We start from the raw sequence: 19,431 nt of genomic DNA on the forward strand, positions 1-19,431 counted from the left end.
TGAGAAATAATGGAGGTCATTTTGGTACCCAAAGCGCGTAGGAAAATCCAGTCTATGATTTTATTTTCCTCCGACACTGCACACATGGTTTGGCAGACCTGTTACAAGCAGATACAGGACTAATGTTGCAGGTGTAACGCCTGATGTAAGATGAGGAAATGGAGAGCCAGATCCTCAAAAGCAATTGAGTCCTATAAATCTAAAGGACACATTCTAATACGCTCCGGCTTAGAGAATTATTCACGGATATTAAATTGTGGAGGATTAATAAAGTTTGACAGTTTTAGGAACAAGCAGCCAACTGAATATATGCTCCATAATACATGCTGACAATATATGTGTCCGCAATATCCAGTTAAGTGATTTTAAGGTCCGGATTTAATCAGTAATTTAACCCCTTAAGGACAAAACTTCTGGAATAAAAGGGAATCATAAGTCACACATGTCGTGTGTCCTTAAGGGGTTAAAGGGACACTATAGGCAGTGTGTCTGCTTAACCTCACTAAGCTGGTTATAGTGTCTGTAGTCCCCTGGTACAGTCATTTCATTACGTATTAAACCATATTTAATGTTAAACGAGAGTCCCCAGTACTAGCTTGACCTAGAATGGGTAGCTGACTGCTTTTAGCCGTGGACGTGTGGGATCCCTGCCTTAGACACACCTCCAGAAGGGGCCAAGGACACTGATTTAGTGCTAAACTGCTCTAATGCCAGGGGACGCCAGCCACTCTAACCAATTAAAAGAGATGAAATGGTTATAGTGACTAGTGTGCCTTTGTGGAGCAGAATGCAGCCCCCCCCCCCCCCCCCCTCTCATTATCCTGATCTGTCTTTACTAAGAGAATTAAATGTCCAGTGTGTCAATAGGTACCAAAATTATTATCTCCTACTGGCCAACCTACTGTGTTGATTAGCATTTCACCATTTATTTACTTACTTAAAAATGGATTAGTAAAAATCCTTTTAAATTGTCACTATTTATCCCTTCCGTTTTCTGCCTCCCAGCTCTAAGTGATGTGTATACGAATTGTTGGCAATTCACAGCTTAGTATTTTACCAGTACAAGCCCCTTGTGAATTCTTCACAATTTCCAGGTATGTGAAAGGGATGCTCATACAGCATACATACATCATATACACTATGCTCCGTTCAGAGGGCACAGACTGCTCAGAGCCAATATATAAATATTTATTTGTGTTCTTTGCATTAACAAGGCAGCAAGATGGAAATAAAAATAGTTTCTCCCACTGGGTGGGATCCTTGTCTGAGAGGGTGAGGTTCCCTCCTTCATTGGATGTGGCACAGTAACAGTCGCTCGTCTCCTGTGATCTCCTCATTCCTTCTCCCGAGGCTTATTGACCATCACCTCCCCCAGGCTCTCCAGGACTTCTCTCTTATAGTCGTCAAAGTCTCCCTCGATCTGGTTCACAGTCTGTTCTTCCACCACCCACAGTTGGCAGTTCGTCTCTGTGATGAGACGGGCATCGTGGCTGACCGTAATCACCGCTGCAGAGACAAGACAATATTAATGTGAAAGAGTAACTAGGCTAAAATCTATATTACAACTACTGGGATAGCTGTATCTCTATGAAATTAACAACTGGTATAAAATGCTAATGACTCCCACCAAGACCACCTCTATCAAGGAAATGCGTTTGATCTCTCAAAAATTTTTTTCAGCTAAAACGGTCAGGAACTCCTCAGAAGAGAGAAAGATCGCCGGACCCTGCAACTCTGAACATTTAGAGTCTCACTATCACTGTTGGTGGTTTTCATAGCAGTTAAACACACATTGTGTTGGTACGTCACCGAAATTCCAACACAACTAATAAGACAAAGTAGGGGATGGATTATGCTAGGGAAATGTAAATCACATTCCTTCCACCTGCTGGTAGTTAGCAAAGATCTACAGAGAATTCAGCAATCGGTTCTACTGATCCCATTTTTTACAATCGCACATTTGTGAAAGTACAAAGAGGACAAGTCTCCAAGCAAAGACAGAAAACCAGAGGTGATGAGTTAGGGGAGCTTTAGGTAATTTTGGCTGGTGAGGCAAATCGGGTGCTATTCAGGTTGCAAACGTCTAACTGCTTTTGGGCTTCTATTAGTTTCCACAGTGACTGCTCCTTATTTAAACACTTTGCACCAGTTCTTTGGATTGGAGAATATCCACCGTGTGTGCCAACATGCAAGCAGTTATGTCAAAAGGGTGGGTATGGATGTTCTTTGAAAACCAAACTGTTTTAACGTGAATTCACATTGTATGGCAGCAAATGGGGTACAGTCAGCGTTACGCACTAATAAACCCCCTGAAATAAGTAATCTTCGTTTCGAGCACTGCGCCCTAATATTAACAGTGGAGAAACGCACTGTAATGTAAATACATAAATCATGGCTTTTGCTCCATTAGACTGCAAATTCTCCTGTGCTAGCCTACATGGTGAAAGGCTAATCACTCACATCTCAATATTAAATTATTTCACTAATGAGTTTATTTCATCAGGATGTACAACCGGTTCCAGCCATGACTTCAATTAACCCCACGCAATCCACTCTCATGACATAAATATCCTCGTCTCTATAGATATCCCCTTTCAGTGATTTGTTTGTGTGGCCACGGATCCTCTATACCAGGGGAGTCCACACTTGTTTCAAAGAGGGACAGATTTGATTAAGTGAACATGCGTGAGAGCCAATCATTTTGCCTGACATTCTTTGAACCATTAAAATTTAATGCAGATTAACTATTTTATGCAAAGTTCATTGCAAACAGCAAACTTTTCATTTCATCTCATCTCTTTATTTTGTCTCTTTACTCTGTCCCTTCTGCCCCTCTGTATTCTGTCTATTCTCGGTTTTCCTGTCCCAGCAGGTAGAAGTAACCAAATCCCGCGAATCCCATGACTTCCAAGAGATCGCGAGAACACAGACTGAGGTCACTGCACGTCCGTCTGTGTTCTCGCGATATCTTGGCCCCCCAGTGAATACCCGAGTGCCGCTCAGGACCGCGGCATTCAAAGATCCAGAGATCCCAGGGGTCCTGAGCGGCTCTCGGGGATTCACTGTGAGCCACAACAGGTAGATTAGCCAAACTACCTGTGGGGCCGTATTAAACCGGAACGCGGGCCGGACTTTGGACAGCACTGCTCTATACTAATGAAAATAACAGTGTCCCTGTGAAAGCCGTAATTCGACTGGGTGTTCTAAAGTAGTTAGAGCAGAATGGGGTGTAAGAAGGGGGAATGCTGCTGGCTTTAAAAGTAAGAAAGGAAGGGGGGGGGGCACTGAGAACGAACGAACCTCCTTTATACTCGTTCACCGCTTCCGCCAGGGCGTCAATCGATTCGATATCCAGGTTATTGGTAGGCTCATCCTGTTGCAGAGAGAGTGAAAAGAAATGGTTGATTAAATGCTCATTGATAAACGCATACAGAATGTTTCCACTGCTATGAAACATACAGAGACAGAATCGGCTGCTGTAAAGCAAACACTAAAAGAGACTTAACATGCACAAAAACAATCATTACGATCTGCGTGGAGAGGGTTGACTTTCATCTTCGTTAGCAAAAGGTACCACAGAAACGCTGCTTTGTTCAGTTTTGCAGCTTATATCTCTACAAAGTCCGACAAAATCTGAAATCCCAGAATACAATGCGCTCAGCGTTGAACCAAATTGCTTAAAGCGACACTGTAGGCACCCAGACCACTTCAGCTCATTGAAGTAGTCTGGGTGCAGTGTTCCATGTCCCTTAACCCTACAATGGTAATTATTTCAATTTCTGAAAAACTGCAATAATTACCTGCTAGGGTTAACTCCTCCTCTGGTGGCTGTCTACCAGACAGCCACTAGAGGGACTTCCGGGTGCGTAGACGACTTTTGTCCGCCTAAATGACGCATCACCGCAAACTGCCAATTTAGTGCTCTCCCAGTGTGGCCGTTGTTCATATAGTCCAACTCCACGTGCAAGAGAAAACAGCGTCCTGTGGGGAATGCCCCTGTAATATGTCAACTGAAACCCTGTGCATTGTTGACTGCATAAAAGCCAGGCGGTTAGCCTAAATAAAGCATTCCTGTTACACCCTTCATTTAGTTTCGACTGATGTTCACTTGGCTGGGAGAATATACTTGGAGGCTCTAATTAGTCTGGAGAAGCATTCGAATCAACACCCAAACTGTGAGCTATAATCACTCAGGCTTTAGTAGTTCGGGAGAAAATAGTCGAACGGGTATCTGTCATACCAGCGTTCGTTACACCATAGGAAAGCATTAGGTCTCCTCCGTCAGAGAGGAGCATGGGACATCGGCGCAGGATTCAGGTAAGTGACTGAAGGGGTTTTAACCCTTTCCGCACCGAGGGAGGGGGGCATGGTTCTGTTTTCCTGGCACTATAGAATCCCTTTAAGAAGTAAGGATGACTGCGCAGGGAACACAAACTTAAGAATGGAAATTGAATACAGATTGATTTTTTTGTTTTTTTAGAAGCAGGGCGAAAAGAATAATGTCTCCTTCACATGTGGATTAAGGATCAAACATATATAAAAGTACTAAAATATGAACGCAGACAATATATTATGACTATTTTAATAAAGTTAAACAGGACATTGAATACTGACCAAAATAAGAACATCTGGCTCCCGACAGCATAACTCCGCAAACACCACCCTAGCTTTCTGCCCTCCTGTAAACAGAAAACAAAAGGGAATTAGGGAATTAGGGAATATCACCCATCACTGCGGGTATTGCAGGAATATATAGCTAAAGAAACAGCAGTGTGGCAGCGACACCTTAGGGTCAGAGCGCAAATTACAGGGAACAAACTGGTTGGAGGGAGAACACCTAGTGGTCACGGGCGTAGGTGAAAACGTTTCCAGTTCTGCTAGTTTGGTCTTAAATTTGAAATTCACTTTACATTAGCAACAATTCTCATTTTAGTAAATAGGCTCGGCAGAGTATCTCACCTGACAGTTTGCATATCTGGATGGTGTGAGCATGGCTTTCCAAGCCGAATCTGCCCAAACACTTGCGAGCGTCTTGATAAGGGAGATTGAAGTTGCGCTGTAGATATTCCGTGGCGGTTTCCTCCATGGTTAGCTGGTCTGCGTATTGCTGATTGAAGAACCCAACTTTCTGTATGAGGGGAGAAGAGGGAACTTAATGCTGTGATAGAGACAGAATACCCAACATATTCTCCAGCAAATACACATGGGTTTTTGTACTCACCAGCCTGTGATTCTTACGCATTTCACCTTTTGTCTGTTGATAGAGCGGAAAAATTAAGAGATAAGTTAAGAAAAGAAAAAAAATCCATAAATAAAAAATAAAATAAATAAACTATCATTTATAAAAGATAGTGACAAACAGCAATGCCAATAATGAAAACATAGATTGAACCAGGAGTCATGTGAGGCACAGCGCTACTAATGGCGACCTCAGACAGAGCAATGTGAGGCACAGTGCTACTAATGGCGACCTCAGACAGAGCAATGTGAGGCACAGCGCTACTAATGACGACCTCAGACAGAGCAATGAGAGGCACAGCGCTACTAATGACGACCTCAGACAGAGCAATGAGAGGCACAGCGCTACTAATGACGACCTCAGACAGAGCAATGAGAGGCACAGCGCTACTAATGACGACCTCAAACAGAGCAATGAGAGGCACAGCGCTACTAATGATTACATCAAACAGAGCAATGTGAGGCACAGCGCTACTAATGAAGACCTCAGACAGAGCAATGTGAGGCACAGCGCTACTAATGATGACATCAGACAGACATGCAAGGAACAGTGATACACACAATAAACTGAGAGATACATACAAAGCACAGCGCTACTAATTATGGAGAGTAATGTGAAGCACAATGATACTGATAACTTTGCAATCAGGTTTAAGCACAGCACATAGACAACATACTCACTGGCGTTAATTTTCCTGTCAGTAGGAGTAGCAGGGTACTCTTCCCCACGCCGTTAGGGCCTACAATACAGACTGTGCGAAAGAAAGGAGCAAATGGGTTATTTTATAGATCTGGCTGCCCATATGTTTTCCCTGAATACAGGGTCTCACACACTTAAATCCCACAATATCTCACCTCTGGACTCCATGTCTATGCCAAAATCCAAATTCTTAAACAGCATCTTCTGTCCGGAGTACCCAAAATCGACCCCTGGTGCAAAGCAAGAAATAAAATGCATCATCAACTTATCAATTCTGCCATAGAGAATTCAGAATACTGAATGGGAGCTTGGCACTACTCACCGTGTAAGCCCAGGATGGGGGGGCTGAGTGGGGGAGGGTTGGGAAATGTGAACTTCACTGTGTATTCCTTGGGTCGTTTCAGTAACTCTGCGGGTTCGTTCCCTTCTTCGTCTGCGTTCTTCTTCCGACATTTCTGCTGCTTTCGCGTTAAAGCCTCTTTAGTCTGCTTCTCCTGAGAGACAGTGATAAACAGGGCATGAGAAGGGGTAAAACCAAGGACCTGCAAGCCTGGCTATTCTGGAGGACAAACAGTAATTACTAAGTGACACCAGCAAGGTGTCTGCATCAATGTGATGGGGCAGAGAGACTAACAGGAGAGTTGGATCTATGACCAAACTCTAAGAGAACCGCTGTTCTAATCGTGTCACTCACTGCTTGCTTGGATGATTTCCCACCAGCCTTCAACTCCTTCAGCCTCTTCTCCTGCTTATCATACTGCTTCTGCATCTCCTTCTGCTTCTGCTGGTACATCTTCTTAAAGGTCACTGCAGGGAGGACATGAAAATAAGTCAACTTTGTTCCTGATCAAGGTCGGCTTAGAATTCCCTCTGGGCAAACAAACAGAAATCTATCACTTGTACCCACCATGCCCAGGGATCACTTTACAGGTTCGTCTACACTTTGTGCTGGGTTAATATTATTAAAGGGACACTCCAGGCTCCACGTTAGTTACAGTCAGTAATGGAAAGTTCTGTACAATCAGTATTAATTAGGCAAACAGGAAATAATGAAATAATACTTTCTTCCCTTCCTGGAGCATTTCCTTGTCACTTTATTAATACCGTCTTACATGCATCACCACATGTGTAGTTCAGCCGTGCACTTTCTATAGCGGAGAAGTTGACAAATGAACGCTGATTATGGGATAAGCTCAGTGGCGCTTAGAATGGCAGCATCACTGGATTAGGGCGAGCTCACTTCAGATGCTTATCAGCCAAGAGTTTTGTAGGACGTTCAAATGGGAGTATTCTTCATTATTTTGTATTTTAATCTGCACAAATGTATTTTATTTTTTTGTTTAAAGCAATGGGTGGAATCCAGCATGGCGTGTCTCTTTAAATCACACTCTCTTAACTAATCCACTTCCACATGGAAAGTCCCTATGTACATACTGTAGTTCCCTCTGTAATAATACAGCTTCTGATAGTCCAGGTGCATTATGTCCGTACAGACATCATCTAAGAATCCCTGGTCGTGGGATACTATGAGCAGCGTCTTCTTCCAACCTTGGAGGTAACTGGGGAAAACAAAAAAATAAATAAACTGTAAGCAATCTAGACAAGCACTGGACCAATAGGGTTCTTTAGAAAATCATCAACGTACTTGTTTAGCCAGATAACAGCATTGAGGTCCAAGTGGTTGGTAGGTTCATCCAACATCAGAAGAGTTGGCTCCATGAATAGAGCTCTGAAAGGGAGGGAAGAGAAAACAGATACTTTAGCAAAAGGAACATAAATAAATCAGAACCTGAGAGTCTCCAGAGAAGGGATGTTCCACCTCAGCTGCTCATGAGGAGCAGGCTGACAAAAGAATGATGGGAGTTATTAATCTAAATGAAAATATGGAGGTCCAAGGACTAACATCCATGAAAAAACACCAAGCTAAAGATGTGAAAGCACCTTGCCAAAGACACTCTCATTCTCCATCCTCCACTGAACCTCTTGGTTTCTCGGTCCTGCATCTCTGGAGTAAAACTAAGACCAGCCAAGATCCTACGAGCCTTTGCTTCTGCAGAGGCAGCTCCTGTGGCTCGTAATTCCTCGTACACCTGATGGACATAAGAGAGATTGGGATTGAAATAATTCTTCTACATTTATCCTCCTAACAAGCTGGCGCTCAGGCAAGTACCCCGTGCTCACCTTCTCCAATCTCTCGCCTGCAGTGTCATCTCCTTTTTCTAGTCGGGCCTGAAGCCTCTTCTCTTGCTCCAGGAGCTTTAGACGCTTTGTGTCCGCTTTGAGAACAGCCTGGACAGCTGGGGTTTCATCAGCAACAACCTCTGGGAGAGAGAGAGAGAGGGAGAAACGTTAGGTGCTTAAAATGGCCAAATTAAAATAACTGAGTCTGACAAGTGTACTACACATTCCCAATTAATAACCATCCAGGTACAATTTATTGTTTTGTTTTTAAATCTATACTGTGCATTGCTAACATCCAGAATTTATTTGCCCTGTGGAATATATTTTGTATTATATTCAAACCTTTGCAAATAAACCACAAAACGGCATCTTAATGTCACCTAATCAGAGCTTTTCCTGTCTGAACACCAGCCCATAATCGCCAGACATCCAATAACACGCTGCCCAGTGGGACGGTTAAAAAGGCCAGTACCAGACACACACATAATATTCTTTACCTTGTTCACACAGTAAGACGTCAATGTTGGGCGGGATGTTCAGAGCTTTGTTTGCGATGTGCTTTAAGAGTGTGGTCTTCCCTTTCCTAAGAAATAAACACACACAGAGGGGCATTGAAGTGGGAGGAAAACACCATGTTAGAGGTTTTATTAAAATATTCACAAGGACTCACCCATTGGGACCAACCAAACCATAACGGCGACCGGCCACCACGTACAGATCAGCGTTAACAAAGAGCTCCTTCCCGTGGGCGGAAATACTGAATTTTTCAAGCTAGTTAGATCCAGAAAAGAATTCGTGGAAAAACAGACAAACAAAAAAAACCCAATATATTTATGAATGCTGCACATTCCTAGAAGCCAGGCTCACACACCCCCCAATTTCCCCCATACACAAGCGCTTCCTTCTACACAGTCGAGTGTTTGCCTTAGAATGGTATAGAATTACCTTGATATCAGAGGCATTCTCCAGCATGGCTTGACGGGATGACAATTCCGCTTGCGAAACAGAAAAGTCATTTTCAGCAGCAGTGGCCTTCTTCATCGTGGCCACTTGTTTCTCATAATCCATCTAAATAATACAAAGAATCCTCTAAATGTGACACAAGGACAGACTGGACAACGAGGTGCGAGTCCCTTTCCTATGGGCTGAAACACAGACTGACAGGGTGACTGGCTGTATCTCCCCATGCGTTCATTGATCAGGCTGAGAGGATAAGACGATCAATGATTTGCCCTCCTTAGAGCAGGGTTTTCCAATCTACTAAAAATGCAGTTCAGGGATATGAAACTTTCTATCCTAAAGGACGAGATTTATTAACCCAAACCACATTCCATGACACAAAGGGGAAGAAGGAGTCCCGCTACCCCTTTTCCTTTATTGGCAGAATAGTTTTTATGTCACTAGCTCAAGATCCAGTAAGTAATTCACATTTTCGTCCTGCAATTCTTCCATTTTGTTTGTTTTGGAATGTAAAAGGACAGTGCATTCATGAGCACAAGGCAGAGAATGTCATCAATAGACACCATTAACCAGTCTGGAATACTAGAGTGGACCCAAATAAAGCAGTAAACGGTCACTCTAAGCAGCATACCCACATTCTCCTACTGAAGTGGTTATGGTGCAAAGTCCCAGCAGTCATTTTATTTTTCTAATGTTTAATTGTGGAGATAAAATACATATTTTGTTGGCTGTAGGGCCTGAAGGGTGTCAGTTCTGCAGATCAGGAAGGGCACGTTTTTAGAGCTTAGAAAATATTTGTGTAAATGTTATTAAGTGCATTAACAATATATATATATTATTCACAAAGAGTTTCCTTTCAATAAGGGGAATTAGCCAGCGATAGTAATTGATCTGCAATGGGGGCAGACCTCGGAGGAAGAATCAGACACCGTGAATGATATACAGCAAGCAGCCATTTTACACACATTCTTCCCTCACCTGCTTCTTCATCTTTTTCTTCTCCTTTTTACTCATATTGGCAAACGGATCTTCCCCTTTATCTTCTTCCACTTTCTCTTCATCGCCGGACTGCTAGAGGGCAGAATTTAATCAGATTTTATACGCAAAGTGTGGCAGCCACAATATCTACACCAAACAGCAGCCATTACATACCCTCACCCCTCCGACAGAATGTAACCCTGCCCCAGCAGCCATTACATACCCTCACCCCTCCAACAGAATGTGACCCTGCCCCAGCAGCCATTACATACCCTCACCCCCACCAACAGAATGTAACCCTGCCCCAGCAGCCATTACATACCCTCACCCCTCCAACAGAATGGAACCCTGCTCCAGCAGCCATTACATACCCTCACCCCTTCGACAAAATGTAACCCTGCCCCAGCAGCCCTTACATACCCTCACCCCACCAACAGAATGTGACCCTGCGCCAGCAGCCATTACATACCCTCACCCCCTCCGACAGAATGTAACCCTGCCCCATCAGACTCTACATATACCACTAATAACCATAACATACCCATCTCCAACAGCCATCACGTAACCCGGCCCCTGTAGCTGTAACATATCCCCCCATTGAGAATATACATCTACTGCCCCAAACGCCAAAACCAACCCCCTGCGCCCAAACTGATGGTCAAAATAAACTTGCAGTACTTACACCATCACCAGAACCACCACTCTCAGCATCATCATCTTCATCTTCATCCCTGTCTAATGCAACAAACCGATTCTGAAGGTAAGAAATAAAGTGGATCAGAAAGGTGATCAATGTCTTTATATCAGACGGGTACAACCTGCGGCCCTGACCCGTTGGAATGCAGCCCAGTTGCTGTCAAGGCGGCATGGAGCCCATTACTTACTGTGTTCTTTCTGCACAGCTCCCCCGCAGGCCCTGCAGTGAGCCGGCAACTGGTATCACTACTGGGCACACGAAGAACCTGTGCAGGAAGAGCACAGTGATCCCATCACAGCAGCAGCCACTAGCCACCAGGGAGAGGATCCACTGCAGCACTCCCAGAGCTAGGTAGGAAGGCTGGGTGGACCTCTTAATTAGGTGTGTGTGTCAGTAATTATGTGTGTGTGTGTCTGTGATTGTCTTTGTGTAAGTCTGTGATTATAAGTATGTGCATATCTGATTATGTGTGTATGTATGTGATTGTATGTGTGCGTTTGTGGATCTGTGATTGTGTTTATGTTTGTGTGTGTAGGTCCGTGATTGTGTATGTCTGTGATTATGTGTGTATGTGTATTCAATAGAACAGAAATAGGACAATGGTTCAGGCACTCAAGGTATAACCAGCAACGCAGGTTTATTGGAAGTGTACAAGCAACGTTTCGATCCTTAAGGGTTTGTGTATAGATGTGTGTGTGGTAATTCCACATAAAGATAACAAATAAGTGAGTTACCTACTTAAATAAAATATCAAAATTAAGAAAAGGGCTTTGGAAGTTTTATTATATAAATTAGTTATACATTTCATGTGCAGCACAAGACAATTCCTCTTCGCTCAATGTGGAGAGTGTCTTTCCTGTCCTGGATGTCTGTCCTCAAGCATAGAAACTGGCCCTGCTACTGTCTCATTGTCCTGTAGGAAAAGAACCCTCCTGACGAGCCGGGGGAGGTAAAACCTATGGGCTCTACTTTCTAATTCCTACACTGTGCTCTGTTATTCCTCAACTTAATCTGCCGTCTAATAAAATGCTGCACAATTAGACAGGAGGAAGCAGCATGTTCTCTTTAGCCGACATGAACTCACTGGCTACGCTCACTGACACAGGCGCTCCCTCTAAGCATTAGCATTCATCTTGCGTGATATCAAGAATCAGAAGGTCAGGGCGAGGGGATTGAAGACTCAATGCTGGGAATTCTGGGTCTCAGACAGTATGTTAAAAAAGCAGCGTTAAGCACATCGGTCTCTTTCCGGGGAATAATTCTGATTTTCAACTTTTAGAAATCTATTCAAAATGTTTTAAAGCATATGAGAAAAGCATCCAAAGAGCATTCCAAATGAATGGAGCATATCTACAAAGGGAGGATCACGCAGTTAAAGGGACACTTTGTTTGTGTTATTTTCCTGTATTATTTTGATGTAGTGTAATATATTCTAATATATTTGAAAACAACAAAGGGACACTATAGGCACCCAGAATACTTCAGCTCATTGAAGTGGTCTGGGTGCAGTGACCCAGGTCCCTTACCTGTGCAAAGGTAACTATTAAACTCCACCTCTAGTCGCGGTCTACCGGCCACTAGAGGGCTGTTGGGCTAATTTTGGTCGCCTGATGCTGGATGTCCTCACGCTGTGCATGAGGACATCCAGCATCACCAGAACCCTATAGGAAAGCATTGTATAAGCGTTCCTATGGGGAAATCCTATCGCGTGCGTAGCCATAGCTGCGCATGTGCATTAGGTTTCCCCCGCCAGCTGACGTCGGTGGGGGACAGGTGGAGGCGAACCCGAGCCAGCGCCGAAGGACATCTTGTGCCCTGCGTGGGGCCTAGGGGAGGTGGGCACTATAGGGAGCAATAGTGCCAGGAAAACAACCTCCTAATGCAACATAGATCGATCATTGTATACATAGGACAGTGGCAGCTAGTGCCAATACAGCAAAGGATTGTGGGGATACTTCCCACAATGCTCAGCATTGCCAAAGTTATTACGCCTTCAGCCTTCCTCATTCTGTTGGGTCACATAGATAGATAGATAGATATTTATTATATATAGGCGTCACTAGAAATAAAGAGTATAGAAAGCACTGCTCCAGGTTTCCTCTTAAGATATAAAGTGTCAACAATGATCTCGACAATAAATGGGTGGTAGGTACCTGAGCTGGTTTTCCCTTTTTTGCCCCTTTTTTGGGCTTTTTCTCCTCCTCTTCTTCTTCAGAATCAATGGAAGGAAGTTTAGGCGGAGGTTTCTGTTAAGAAAAATAAAGAAATAATAAAATTCCCATTTGCTTTTAACACTCTAGGAGTACATATAAACCCATCGTTACACACCCTATACCCCGCCACCTTCCATGACACTAAGGGACAATATACCCCACCACCTTCCATGACACTAAGGGACAATATACCCCGCCACCTTCCATGACACTAAGGGACAATATACCCCGCCACCTTCCATGACACTAAGGGACAATATACCCCGCCACCTTCCATGACACTAAGGGACAATATACCCCGCCACCTTCCATGACACTAAGGGACAATATACTCCTCCACCTTCCATGACACTAAGGGACAATATACCCCGCCACCTTCCATGACACTAAGAGACAATATACCCCGCCACCTTCCATGACACTAAGAGACAATATACTCCTCCACCTTCCATGACACTAAGGGACAATATACCCCGCCACCTTCCATGACACTAAGGGACAATATACCCCGCCACCTTCCATGACACTAAGAGACAATATACCCCGCCACCTTCCATGACACTAAGACAATATACTCCTCCACCTTCCATGACACTAAGAGACAACATACCCCGCCACCTTCCATGACACTAAGAGACAATATACCCCGCCACCTTCCATGACACTAAGAGACAATATACCCCGCCACCTTCCATGATACTAAGAGACAATATACTCCTCCACCTTCCATGACACTAAGGGACAATATACCCCGCCACCTTCCATGACACTAAGAGACAATATACCCCGCCACCTTCCATGACACTAAGAGACAATATACTCCTCCACCTTCCATGACACTAAGGGACAATATACCCCGCCACCTTCCATGACACTAAGGGACAATATACTCCGCCACCTTCCATGACACTAAGGGACAATATACCCCGCCACCTTCCATGACACTAAGGGACAATATACCCCGCCACCTTCCATGACACTAAGGGACAATAAACCCCGCCACCTTCCATGACACTAAGGGACAATATACCCCGCCACCTTCCATGACACTAAGGGACAATATACCCCGCCACCTTCCATGACACTAAGAGACAATTTACCCCGCCACCTTCCATGACACTAAGAGACAATATACCCCGCCACCTTCCATGATACTAAGAGACAATATACTCCTCCACCTTCCATGACACTAAGGGACAATATACCCCGCCACCTTCCATGACACTAAGAGACAATATACCCCGCCACCTTCCATGACACTAAGAGACAATATACTCCTCCACCTTCCATGACACTAAGGGACAATATACCCCGCCACCTTCCATGACACTAAGGGACAATATACTCCGCCACCTTCCATGACACTAAGGGACAATATACCCCGCCACCTTCCATGACACTAAGGGACAATATACCCCGCCACCTTCCATGACACTAAGGGACAATAAACCCCGCCACCTTCCATGACACTAAGGGACAATATACTCCGCCACCTTCCATGACACTAAGGGACAATATACCCCGCCACCTTCCATGACACTAAGGGACAATATACCCCGCCACCTTCCATGACACTAAGGGACAATATACCCCGCCACCTTCCATGACACTAAGGGACAATATACCCCGCCACCTTCCATGACACTAAGGGACAATATACTCCTCCACCTTCCATGACACTAAGGGACAATATACTCCTCCACCTTCCATGACACTAAGAGACAATATACCCCACCACCTTCCATGACACTAAGAGACAACATACCCCGCCACCTTCCATGACACTAAGAGACAATATACCCCGCCACCTTCCATGACACTAAGAGACAATATACCCCGCCACCTTCCATGACACTAAGGGACAATATACCCCGCCACCTTCCATGACACTAAGGGACAATATACTCCTCCACCTTCCATGACACTAAGGGACAATATACTCCTCCACCTTCCATGACACTAAGAGACAATATACCCCGCCACCTTCCATGACACTAAGAGACAATATACCCCGCCACCTATCATGACACTAAGGGACAATATACTCCTCCACCTTCCATGACACTAAGAGACAATATACCCCGCCACCTTCCATGACACTAAGAGACAATATACCCCGCCACCTTCCATGACACTAAGGGACAATATACCCCGCCACCTTCCATGACACTAAGGGACAATATACCCCGCCACCTTCCATGACACTAAGGGACAATATACCCCGCCACCTTCCATGACACTAAGGGACAATATACCCCGCCACCTTCCATGACACTAAGGGACAATATACCCCGCCACCAATAATTAAACCAAGGAAACCTGCCTCCACAGATTCATTACATCACACAGGGCCTATGATACCCTGAGGGGCAATACATCCCTCCACCTCCACAAGTACACATCCAGCCAAGGGAAGGCACAGCCATGCTTCTTGCTGCCTCTGAAAATGTTGAAGAAAGCAGCTATAACCAGCCACATTCTGCCCGATCGGGAGACTTACTTTGCCCTTTGTTTTCTCCTTTGGAATCTCTGGTTCTGGTGCCTTTTTGACTTCAGTGGGAACCTGTATGTCAGAAGCAAAAGTGACAAGAGACAAACCTGTAAGCCAGCGGGGGGCAAGACTCATTTAGCAGTAGGAGTCAGATGGCAGAATTGGTGCACTTATTTATAAAACACCAACACTGTCAATATTCCAAGTTTACTAGCTGGTTTTTGGAGCTTTTCAGTCTCCTGCAGTAACCTCACACTGCCACTAACTTGCTGTGGTGCTGTTGCCGACTGCTGCACTTGGGCTGAAGATAAAGGACTGTCCCCAGCTGGCCCTAGTTTGTTAACTTCCGTCTCCCTATTTATCTTTGAGTTGCCCCTTTTTGGAGGAGTTAATTAGATTTGTTTTTCAGATTTGGTCCCTGCATCCTGCTTGATGGCTCCCGGAGGCCTCGCCTCCCTGTAACCAGAGTCCCGGAGGCCTTGCCTCCCTGTAACCAGAGTCCCGGAGGCCTCGCCTCCCTCATTAGTTTTATTTATTTGTATTGTTGGAACCAATATACTCGTTTCCCTTTTCGCATACTGTGGTTTGTCTGAGTATATTGGGTTCCTACTCATTGTGGTTGCTACTGGTGTCAGCACCCCTTCCCAACCAAATCCTGACAGATACCATCATTGTGTTCCTAGTTAATTATATCCCAGACACCCGTGAACTGCAAACAACCTAATTACTTCAGACAGAGGCTATTCCAAGCTCGAGACTCACTGGTTAGAGAAATGGCACTGTGCAAAGAGCAGTAGAACCAGCCATAGGAGGCTTTTCCTGGGCTCCCCATAACTCTTGTCAACATGGCTGTCTTGGCTGTTGGCATTAACCCTTTAAGGACACAACTTCTGGAATAAAAGGGAATCATGACGGAATGTTTCCGTCATGTGTCCTTAAGGGGTTAAGATAACAGGTGTGGGGAGGACTATGCTAGGCCTGGATGCAGTAATCATTGGGGATTGATCGAGGTCGGGATGGTGTAATCATTGGGGATTGATCGAGGCCTGGATGTTGTAATCATTGGGGATTAATCGAGGCCGGGATGTTGTAATCATTGGGGATTAATCGAGGCCGGGATGTTGTAATCATTGGGGATTGATCGAGGCCGGGATGTTGTAATTATTGGGAATTGATCGAGGCCGGGATGTTGTAATTATTGGGGATTGATCAAGGCCTGGGTGCAGTAATTATTGGGGATTGATCGAGGCCGGGATGTTGTAATTATTGGGGATTGATCGAGGCCGGGATGTTGTAATTATTGGGGATTGATCGAGGCCGGGATGTTGTAATTATTGGGAATTGATCGAGGCCGGGATGTTGTAATTATTGGGGATTGATCAAGGCCTGGGTGCAGTAATTATTGGGGATTGATCGAGGCCGGGATGTTGTAATTATTGGGGATTGATCGAGGCCGGGATGTTGTAATTATTGGGGATTGATCGAGGCCGGGATGTTGTAATCATTGGGGATTGATCAAGGCCTGGGTGCAGTAATTATTGGGGATTGATCGAGGCCTGGGTGCAGTAATTATTGGGGATTGATCGAGGCCTGGGTGCAGTAATTATTGGGGATTGATCGAGGCCTGGGTGCAGTAATTATTGGGGATTGATCGAGGCCTGGGTGCAGTAATTATTGGGGATTGATCGAGGCCTGGGTGCAGTAATTATTGGGGATTGATTGAGGCCTGGGTGCAGTAATTATTGGGGATTGATTGAGGCCTGGGTGCAGTAATTATTGGGGATTGATTGAGGCCGGGATGCAGTAATCACCGAGGAGGTAATACTGTAATTGCGGACGTTGGAGGCGACTTACTTTGGCTTTAGGTTTTTCTTTTGGAACGTCGTCTTCAGCTACTGGTCGATCTTCACTAGTAAGCTAAACAAGAAAGAGGATTAAAGCAAATGTTCAGGAGAATGTGCAAGGAAGCAAAATAAAGTTATGTTCAATAGCAAGAAGAAAGAAAAAAAAAAAAAACTTGCTTTTTGTTTGCCTTTTTCATTTTTCTTTCCTTTTTTGTTTTGCTTTTTGTCCTCCTCTTTGTCTTCTTCCTGCAAAACAAAATGTGTAAATAATAAGTGTTTAAGGTATAACAATGCCCAACGAAAAGCAAGCCTGCACAACATGCGCCCCCCAGATGTTTTTGAACTACAACGCCCATGATTCATTTAATGAAACAGCCAGGGTATCATGGGAGTTGTAGTGCTAAACAGCTAGCTGGGGGGCCGCAAGCTGTGCAGGTCTGATGTAAAGTATAATAATGTAACTGGCTCACAATACCTTTAATTTCTTGCCTCTCTCTTTCTTAGAAGTCTTTTCTTCCTCTTCTTCCTCCTCCTCGCTCTGATCATCTCCAAGGGCCGCAAAGATATTCCTTGCCTGAATGAGAAATCACATTTATCACACACTATCCATGCCGCCAGTACGACAGATACGTGTTGGCTACACAAGAGGTTTAGGAACATAAACTTCTGAACCCATTTTGTCCGAAAGAATGCATTCTCTCATTTTTAATTATGTCCAAGAGAACAGATATTAAAAAGTGGATCTGTCACTTTTCTGGGGTCTTTTCACGTTTGACAAAAGATCCCCCAAGGTGAGATCTCCGCTCAGGGTCCAGTGGAAGATGGGTAGACTTCCCTGAAGCGGTCACTTGCAGCAGCTGTGCAAGAGTACTATGGAGGATCCCACGACACTGCAGATCACATACTGCCGAGAATTGCAACAGCTGCTGAGATCAGACAAGAGTCGACAGCATAACTGTGTCTTTTGTCAGCCTCAGACTTACTATAAGACAAACTAGTCCCTTCTTTGTGTTCCGGAATCCTTGGATTGTGTCTGAATTTCAATCAAATTCCAACAGTCAGCATTAGTATTTCATGAAAACTAAAGCTTTACGAAATACTCAGTAACTCACTTTATGTATGATGAATGTAACATGCAAAAGGTCACATAAAGCCATGTTTATAACACACACACATACCTGATTCTTACCACCTCTGCGAACAGATGCAGACACTGAAAAATAAATAAATAAAAAGATTTCCGATTAGATCACAGAAGCAGGCAGTGATTAAGTAATGATTATTGATAGCGCAAATGGCAACATTCCTTTCGACATGGTTCAAGGCAAGTTAAATTAATCAATTAAACTGAATTCCAGATGAGTGGAGATCTAGATTACGTTTTCATAAAGTCAAACCAACAAAAATTATGGTTGCGTTTTTTTTGTTTTTTTCTCATGTACTTCTATACACCATGGCTTGACAACTCTCAGGCGGAAGGTCGCCATGGAGACTTGGAATTTTGCCGTGGCGTCTGGGTGTTTGTCAGCAAGGTGACCGGGTCAGGGAGAGCGGAGGCAGCGAGCGAGCTGTAATCTTCTTGCTCTGTTCCCTTGCAGTGGTGTCGGGTGTCGGAATATGACGTCACTCTGACCACGGTATCACTAAACAGCAGGCGTGGAAGCAAAGCAAAAAGAGCATGACGATTGTCACGGGTTCGCTAGGCTATTGCGGTTATTCCTTCAATCCCCCACTAATCCTAGCTCCAGATGTGCTGAATATGGTGATAGTGTTACCACTGTGTAAGGTAAAAGCAGCAATCTCAACTGTATTAGGCCACACTCTGCTTCTTATGCCGTGGCTCTAGCATGGGGTTTCTAATACAAAATTACAGGGGTTTCCTTCCCACAAGCCATTGTGTTTGAGAGATAATTGGGTTTTAATTAAGATAATTGACGGCCAACTGAGGAAGCTGATCGGAGCGAAACACGTCTTTGGCAGAGGAGAACACAGAAAAAGTGCAGGATGCAGTAATAAATATATTAAATTTATTGTATACTACAATTAAAATATTAATAGAAAATAACAGTGGCTAGAAAAAAAAATCAATATATAAAACAAAAGTTGATACTCTTAATACTACTATTAAG

General features: G+C 44.3%; 1 protein-coding gene across 2 annotated transcripts in view; it reads right to left on the reverse strand.

Annotated features, from left to right (window-relative positions):
• Positions 1 to 1,172: 1,172 nt before the first annotated feature.
• The window catches only part of ABCF1 (ATP binding cassette subfamily F member 1), a 41,539-nt gene continuing 23,280 nt past the window's right edge, over positions 1,173 to 19,431 (reverse strand). The window contains exons 5-28 of one of the 2 annotated variants that reach the window (XM_063431337.1): positions 18,481 to 18,515; positions 17,778 to 17,876; positions 17,480 to 17,548; positions 17,313 to 17,375; positions 15,468 to 15,530; positions 12,908 to 13,000; positions 10,740 to 10,811; positions 10,058 to 10,147; positions 9,065 to 9,187; positions 8,790 to 8,890; positions 8,617 to 8,702; positions 8,120 to 8,259; positions 7,880 to 8,028; positions 7,584 to 7,667; positions 7,373 to 7,497; positions 6,633 to 6,745; positions 6,261 to 6,432; positions 6,094 to 6,168; positions 5,920 to 5,990; positions 5,222 to 5,254; positions 4,960 to 5,128; positions 4,615 to 4,679; positions 3,301 to 3,373; positions 1,173 to 1,506 (exon numbers count right to left, since the gene is read on the reverse strand). In XM_063431337.1, coding sequence (XP_063287407.1) covers positions 1,334 to 1,506; positions 3,301 to 3,373; positions 4,615 to 4,679; positions 4,960 to 5,128; positions 5,222 to 5,254; positions 5,920 to 5,990; positions 6,094 to 6,168; positions 6,261 to 6,432; positions 6,633 to 6,745; positions 7,373 to 7,497; positions 7,584 to 7,667; positions 7,880 to 8,028; positions 8,120 to 8,259; positions 8,617 to 8,702; positions 8,790 to 8,890; positions 9,065 to 9,187; positions 10,058 to 10,147; positions 10,740 to 10,811; positions 12,908 to 13,000; positions 15,468 to 15,530; positions 17,313 to 17,375; positions 17,480 to 17,548; positions 17,778 to 17,876; positions 18,481 to 18,515 — 2,336 coding nt within the window. In that variant the 3' untranslated portion in view covers positions 1,173 to 1,333. Of the gene's footprint in view, positions 1,507 to 3,300; positions 3,374 to 4,614; positions 4,680 to 4,959; positions 5,129 to 5,221; positions 5,255 to 5,919; positions 5,991 to 6,093; positions 6,169 to 6,260; positions 6,433 to 6,632; positions 6,746 to 7,372; positions 7,498 to 7,583; positions 7,668 to 7,879; positions 8,029 to 8,119; positions 8,260 to 8,616; positions 8,703 to 8,789; positions 8,891 to 9,064; positions 9,188 to 10,057; positions 10,151 to 10,739; positions 10,812 to 12,907; positions 13,001 to 15,467; positions 15,531 to 17,312; positions 17,376 to 17,479; positions 17,549 to 17,777; positions 17,877 to 18,480; positions 18,516 to 19,431 lie in introns of both variants that reach the window. The other variant, XM_063431336.1, reaches the window with a different exon arrangement.

The sequence above is a fragment of the Pelobates fuscus genome, chromosome 9 (assembly GCF_036172605.1).
Source record: "Pelobates fuscus isolate aPelFus1 chromosome 9, aPelFus1.pri, whole genome shotgun sequence".
NCBI classification, from domain to species: Eukaryota; Metazoa; Chordata; class Amphibia; order Anura; family Pelobatidae; genus Pelobates; species Pelobates fuscus.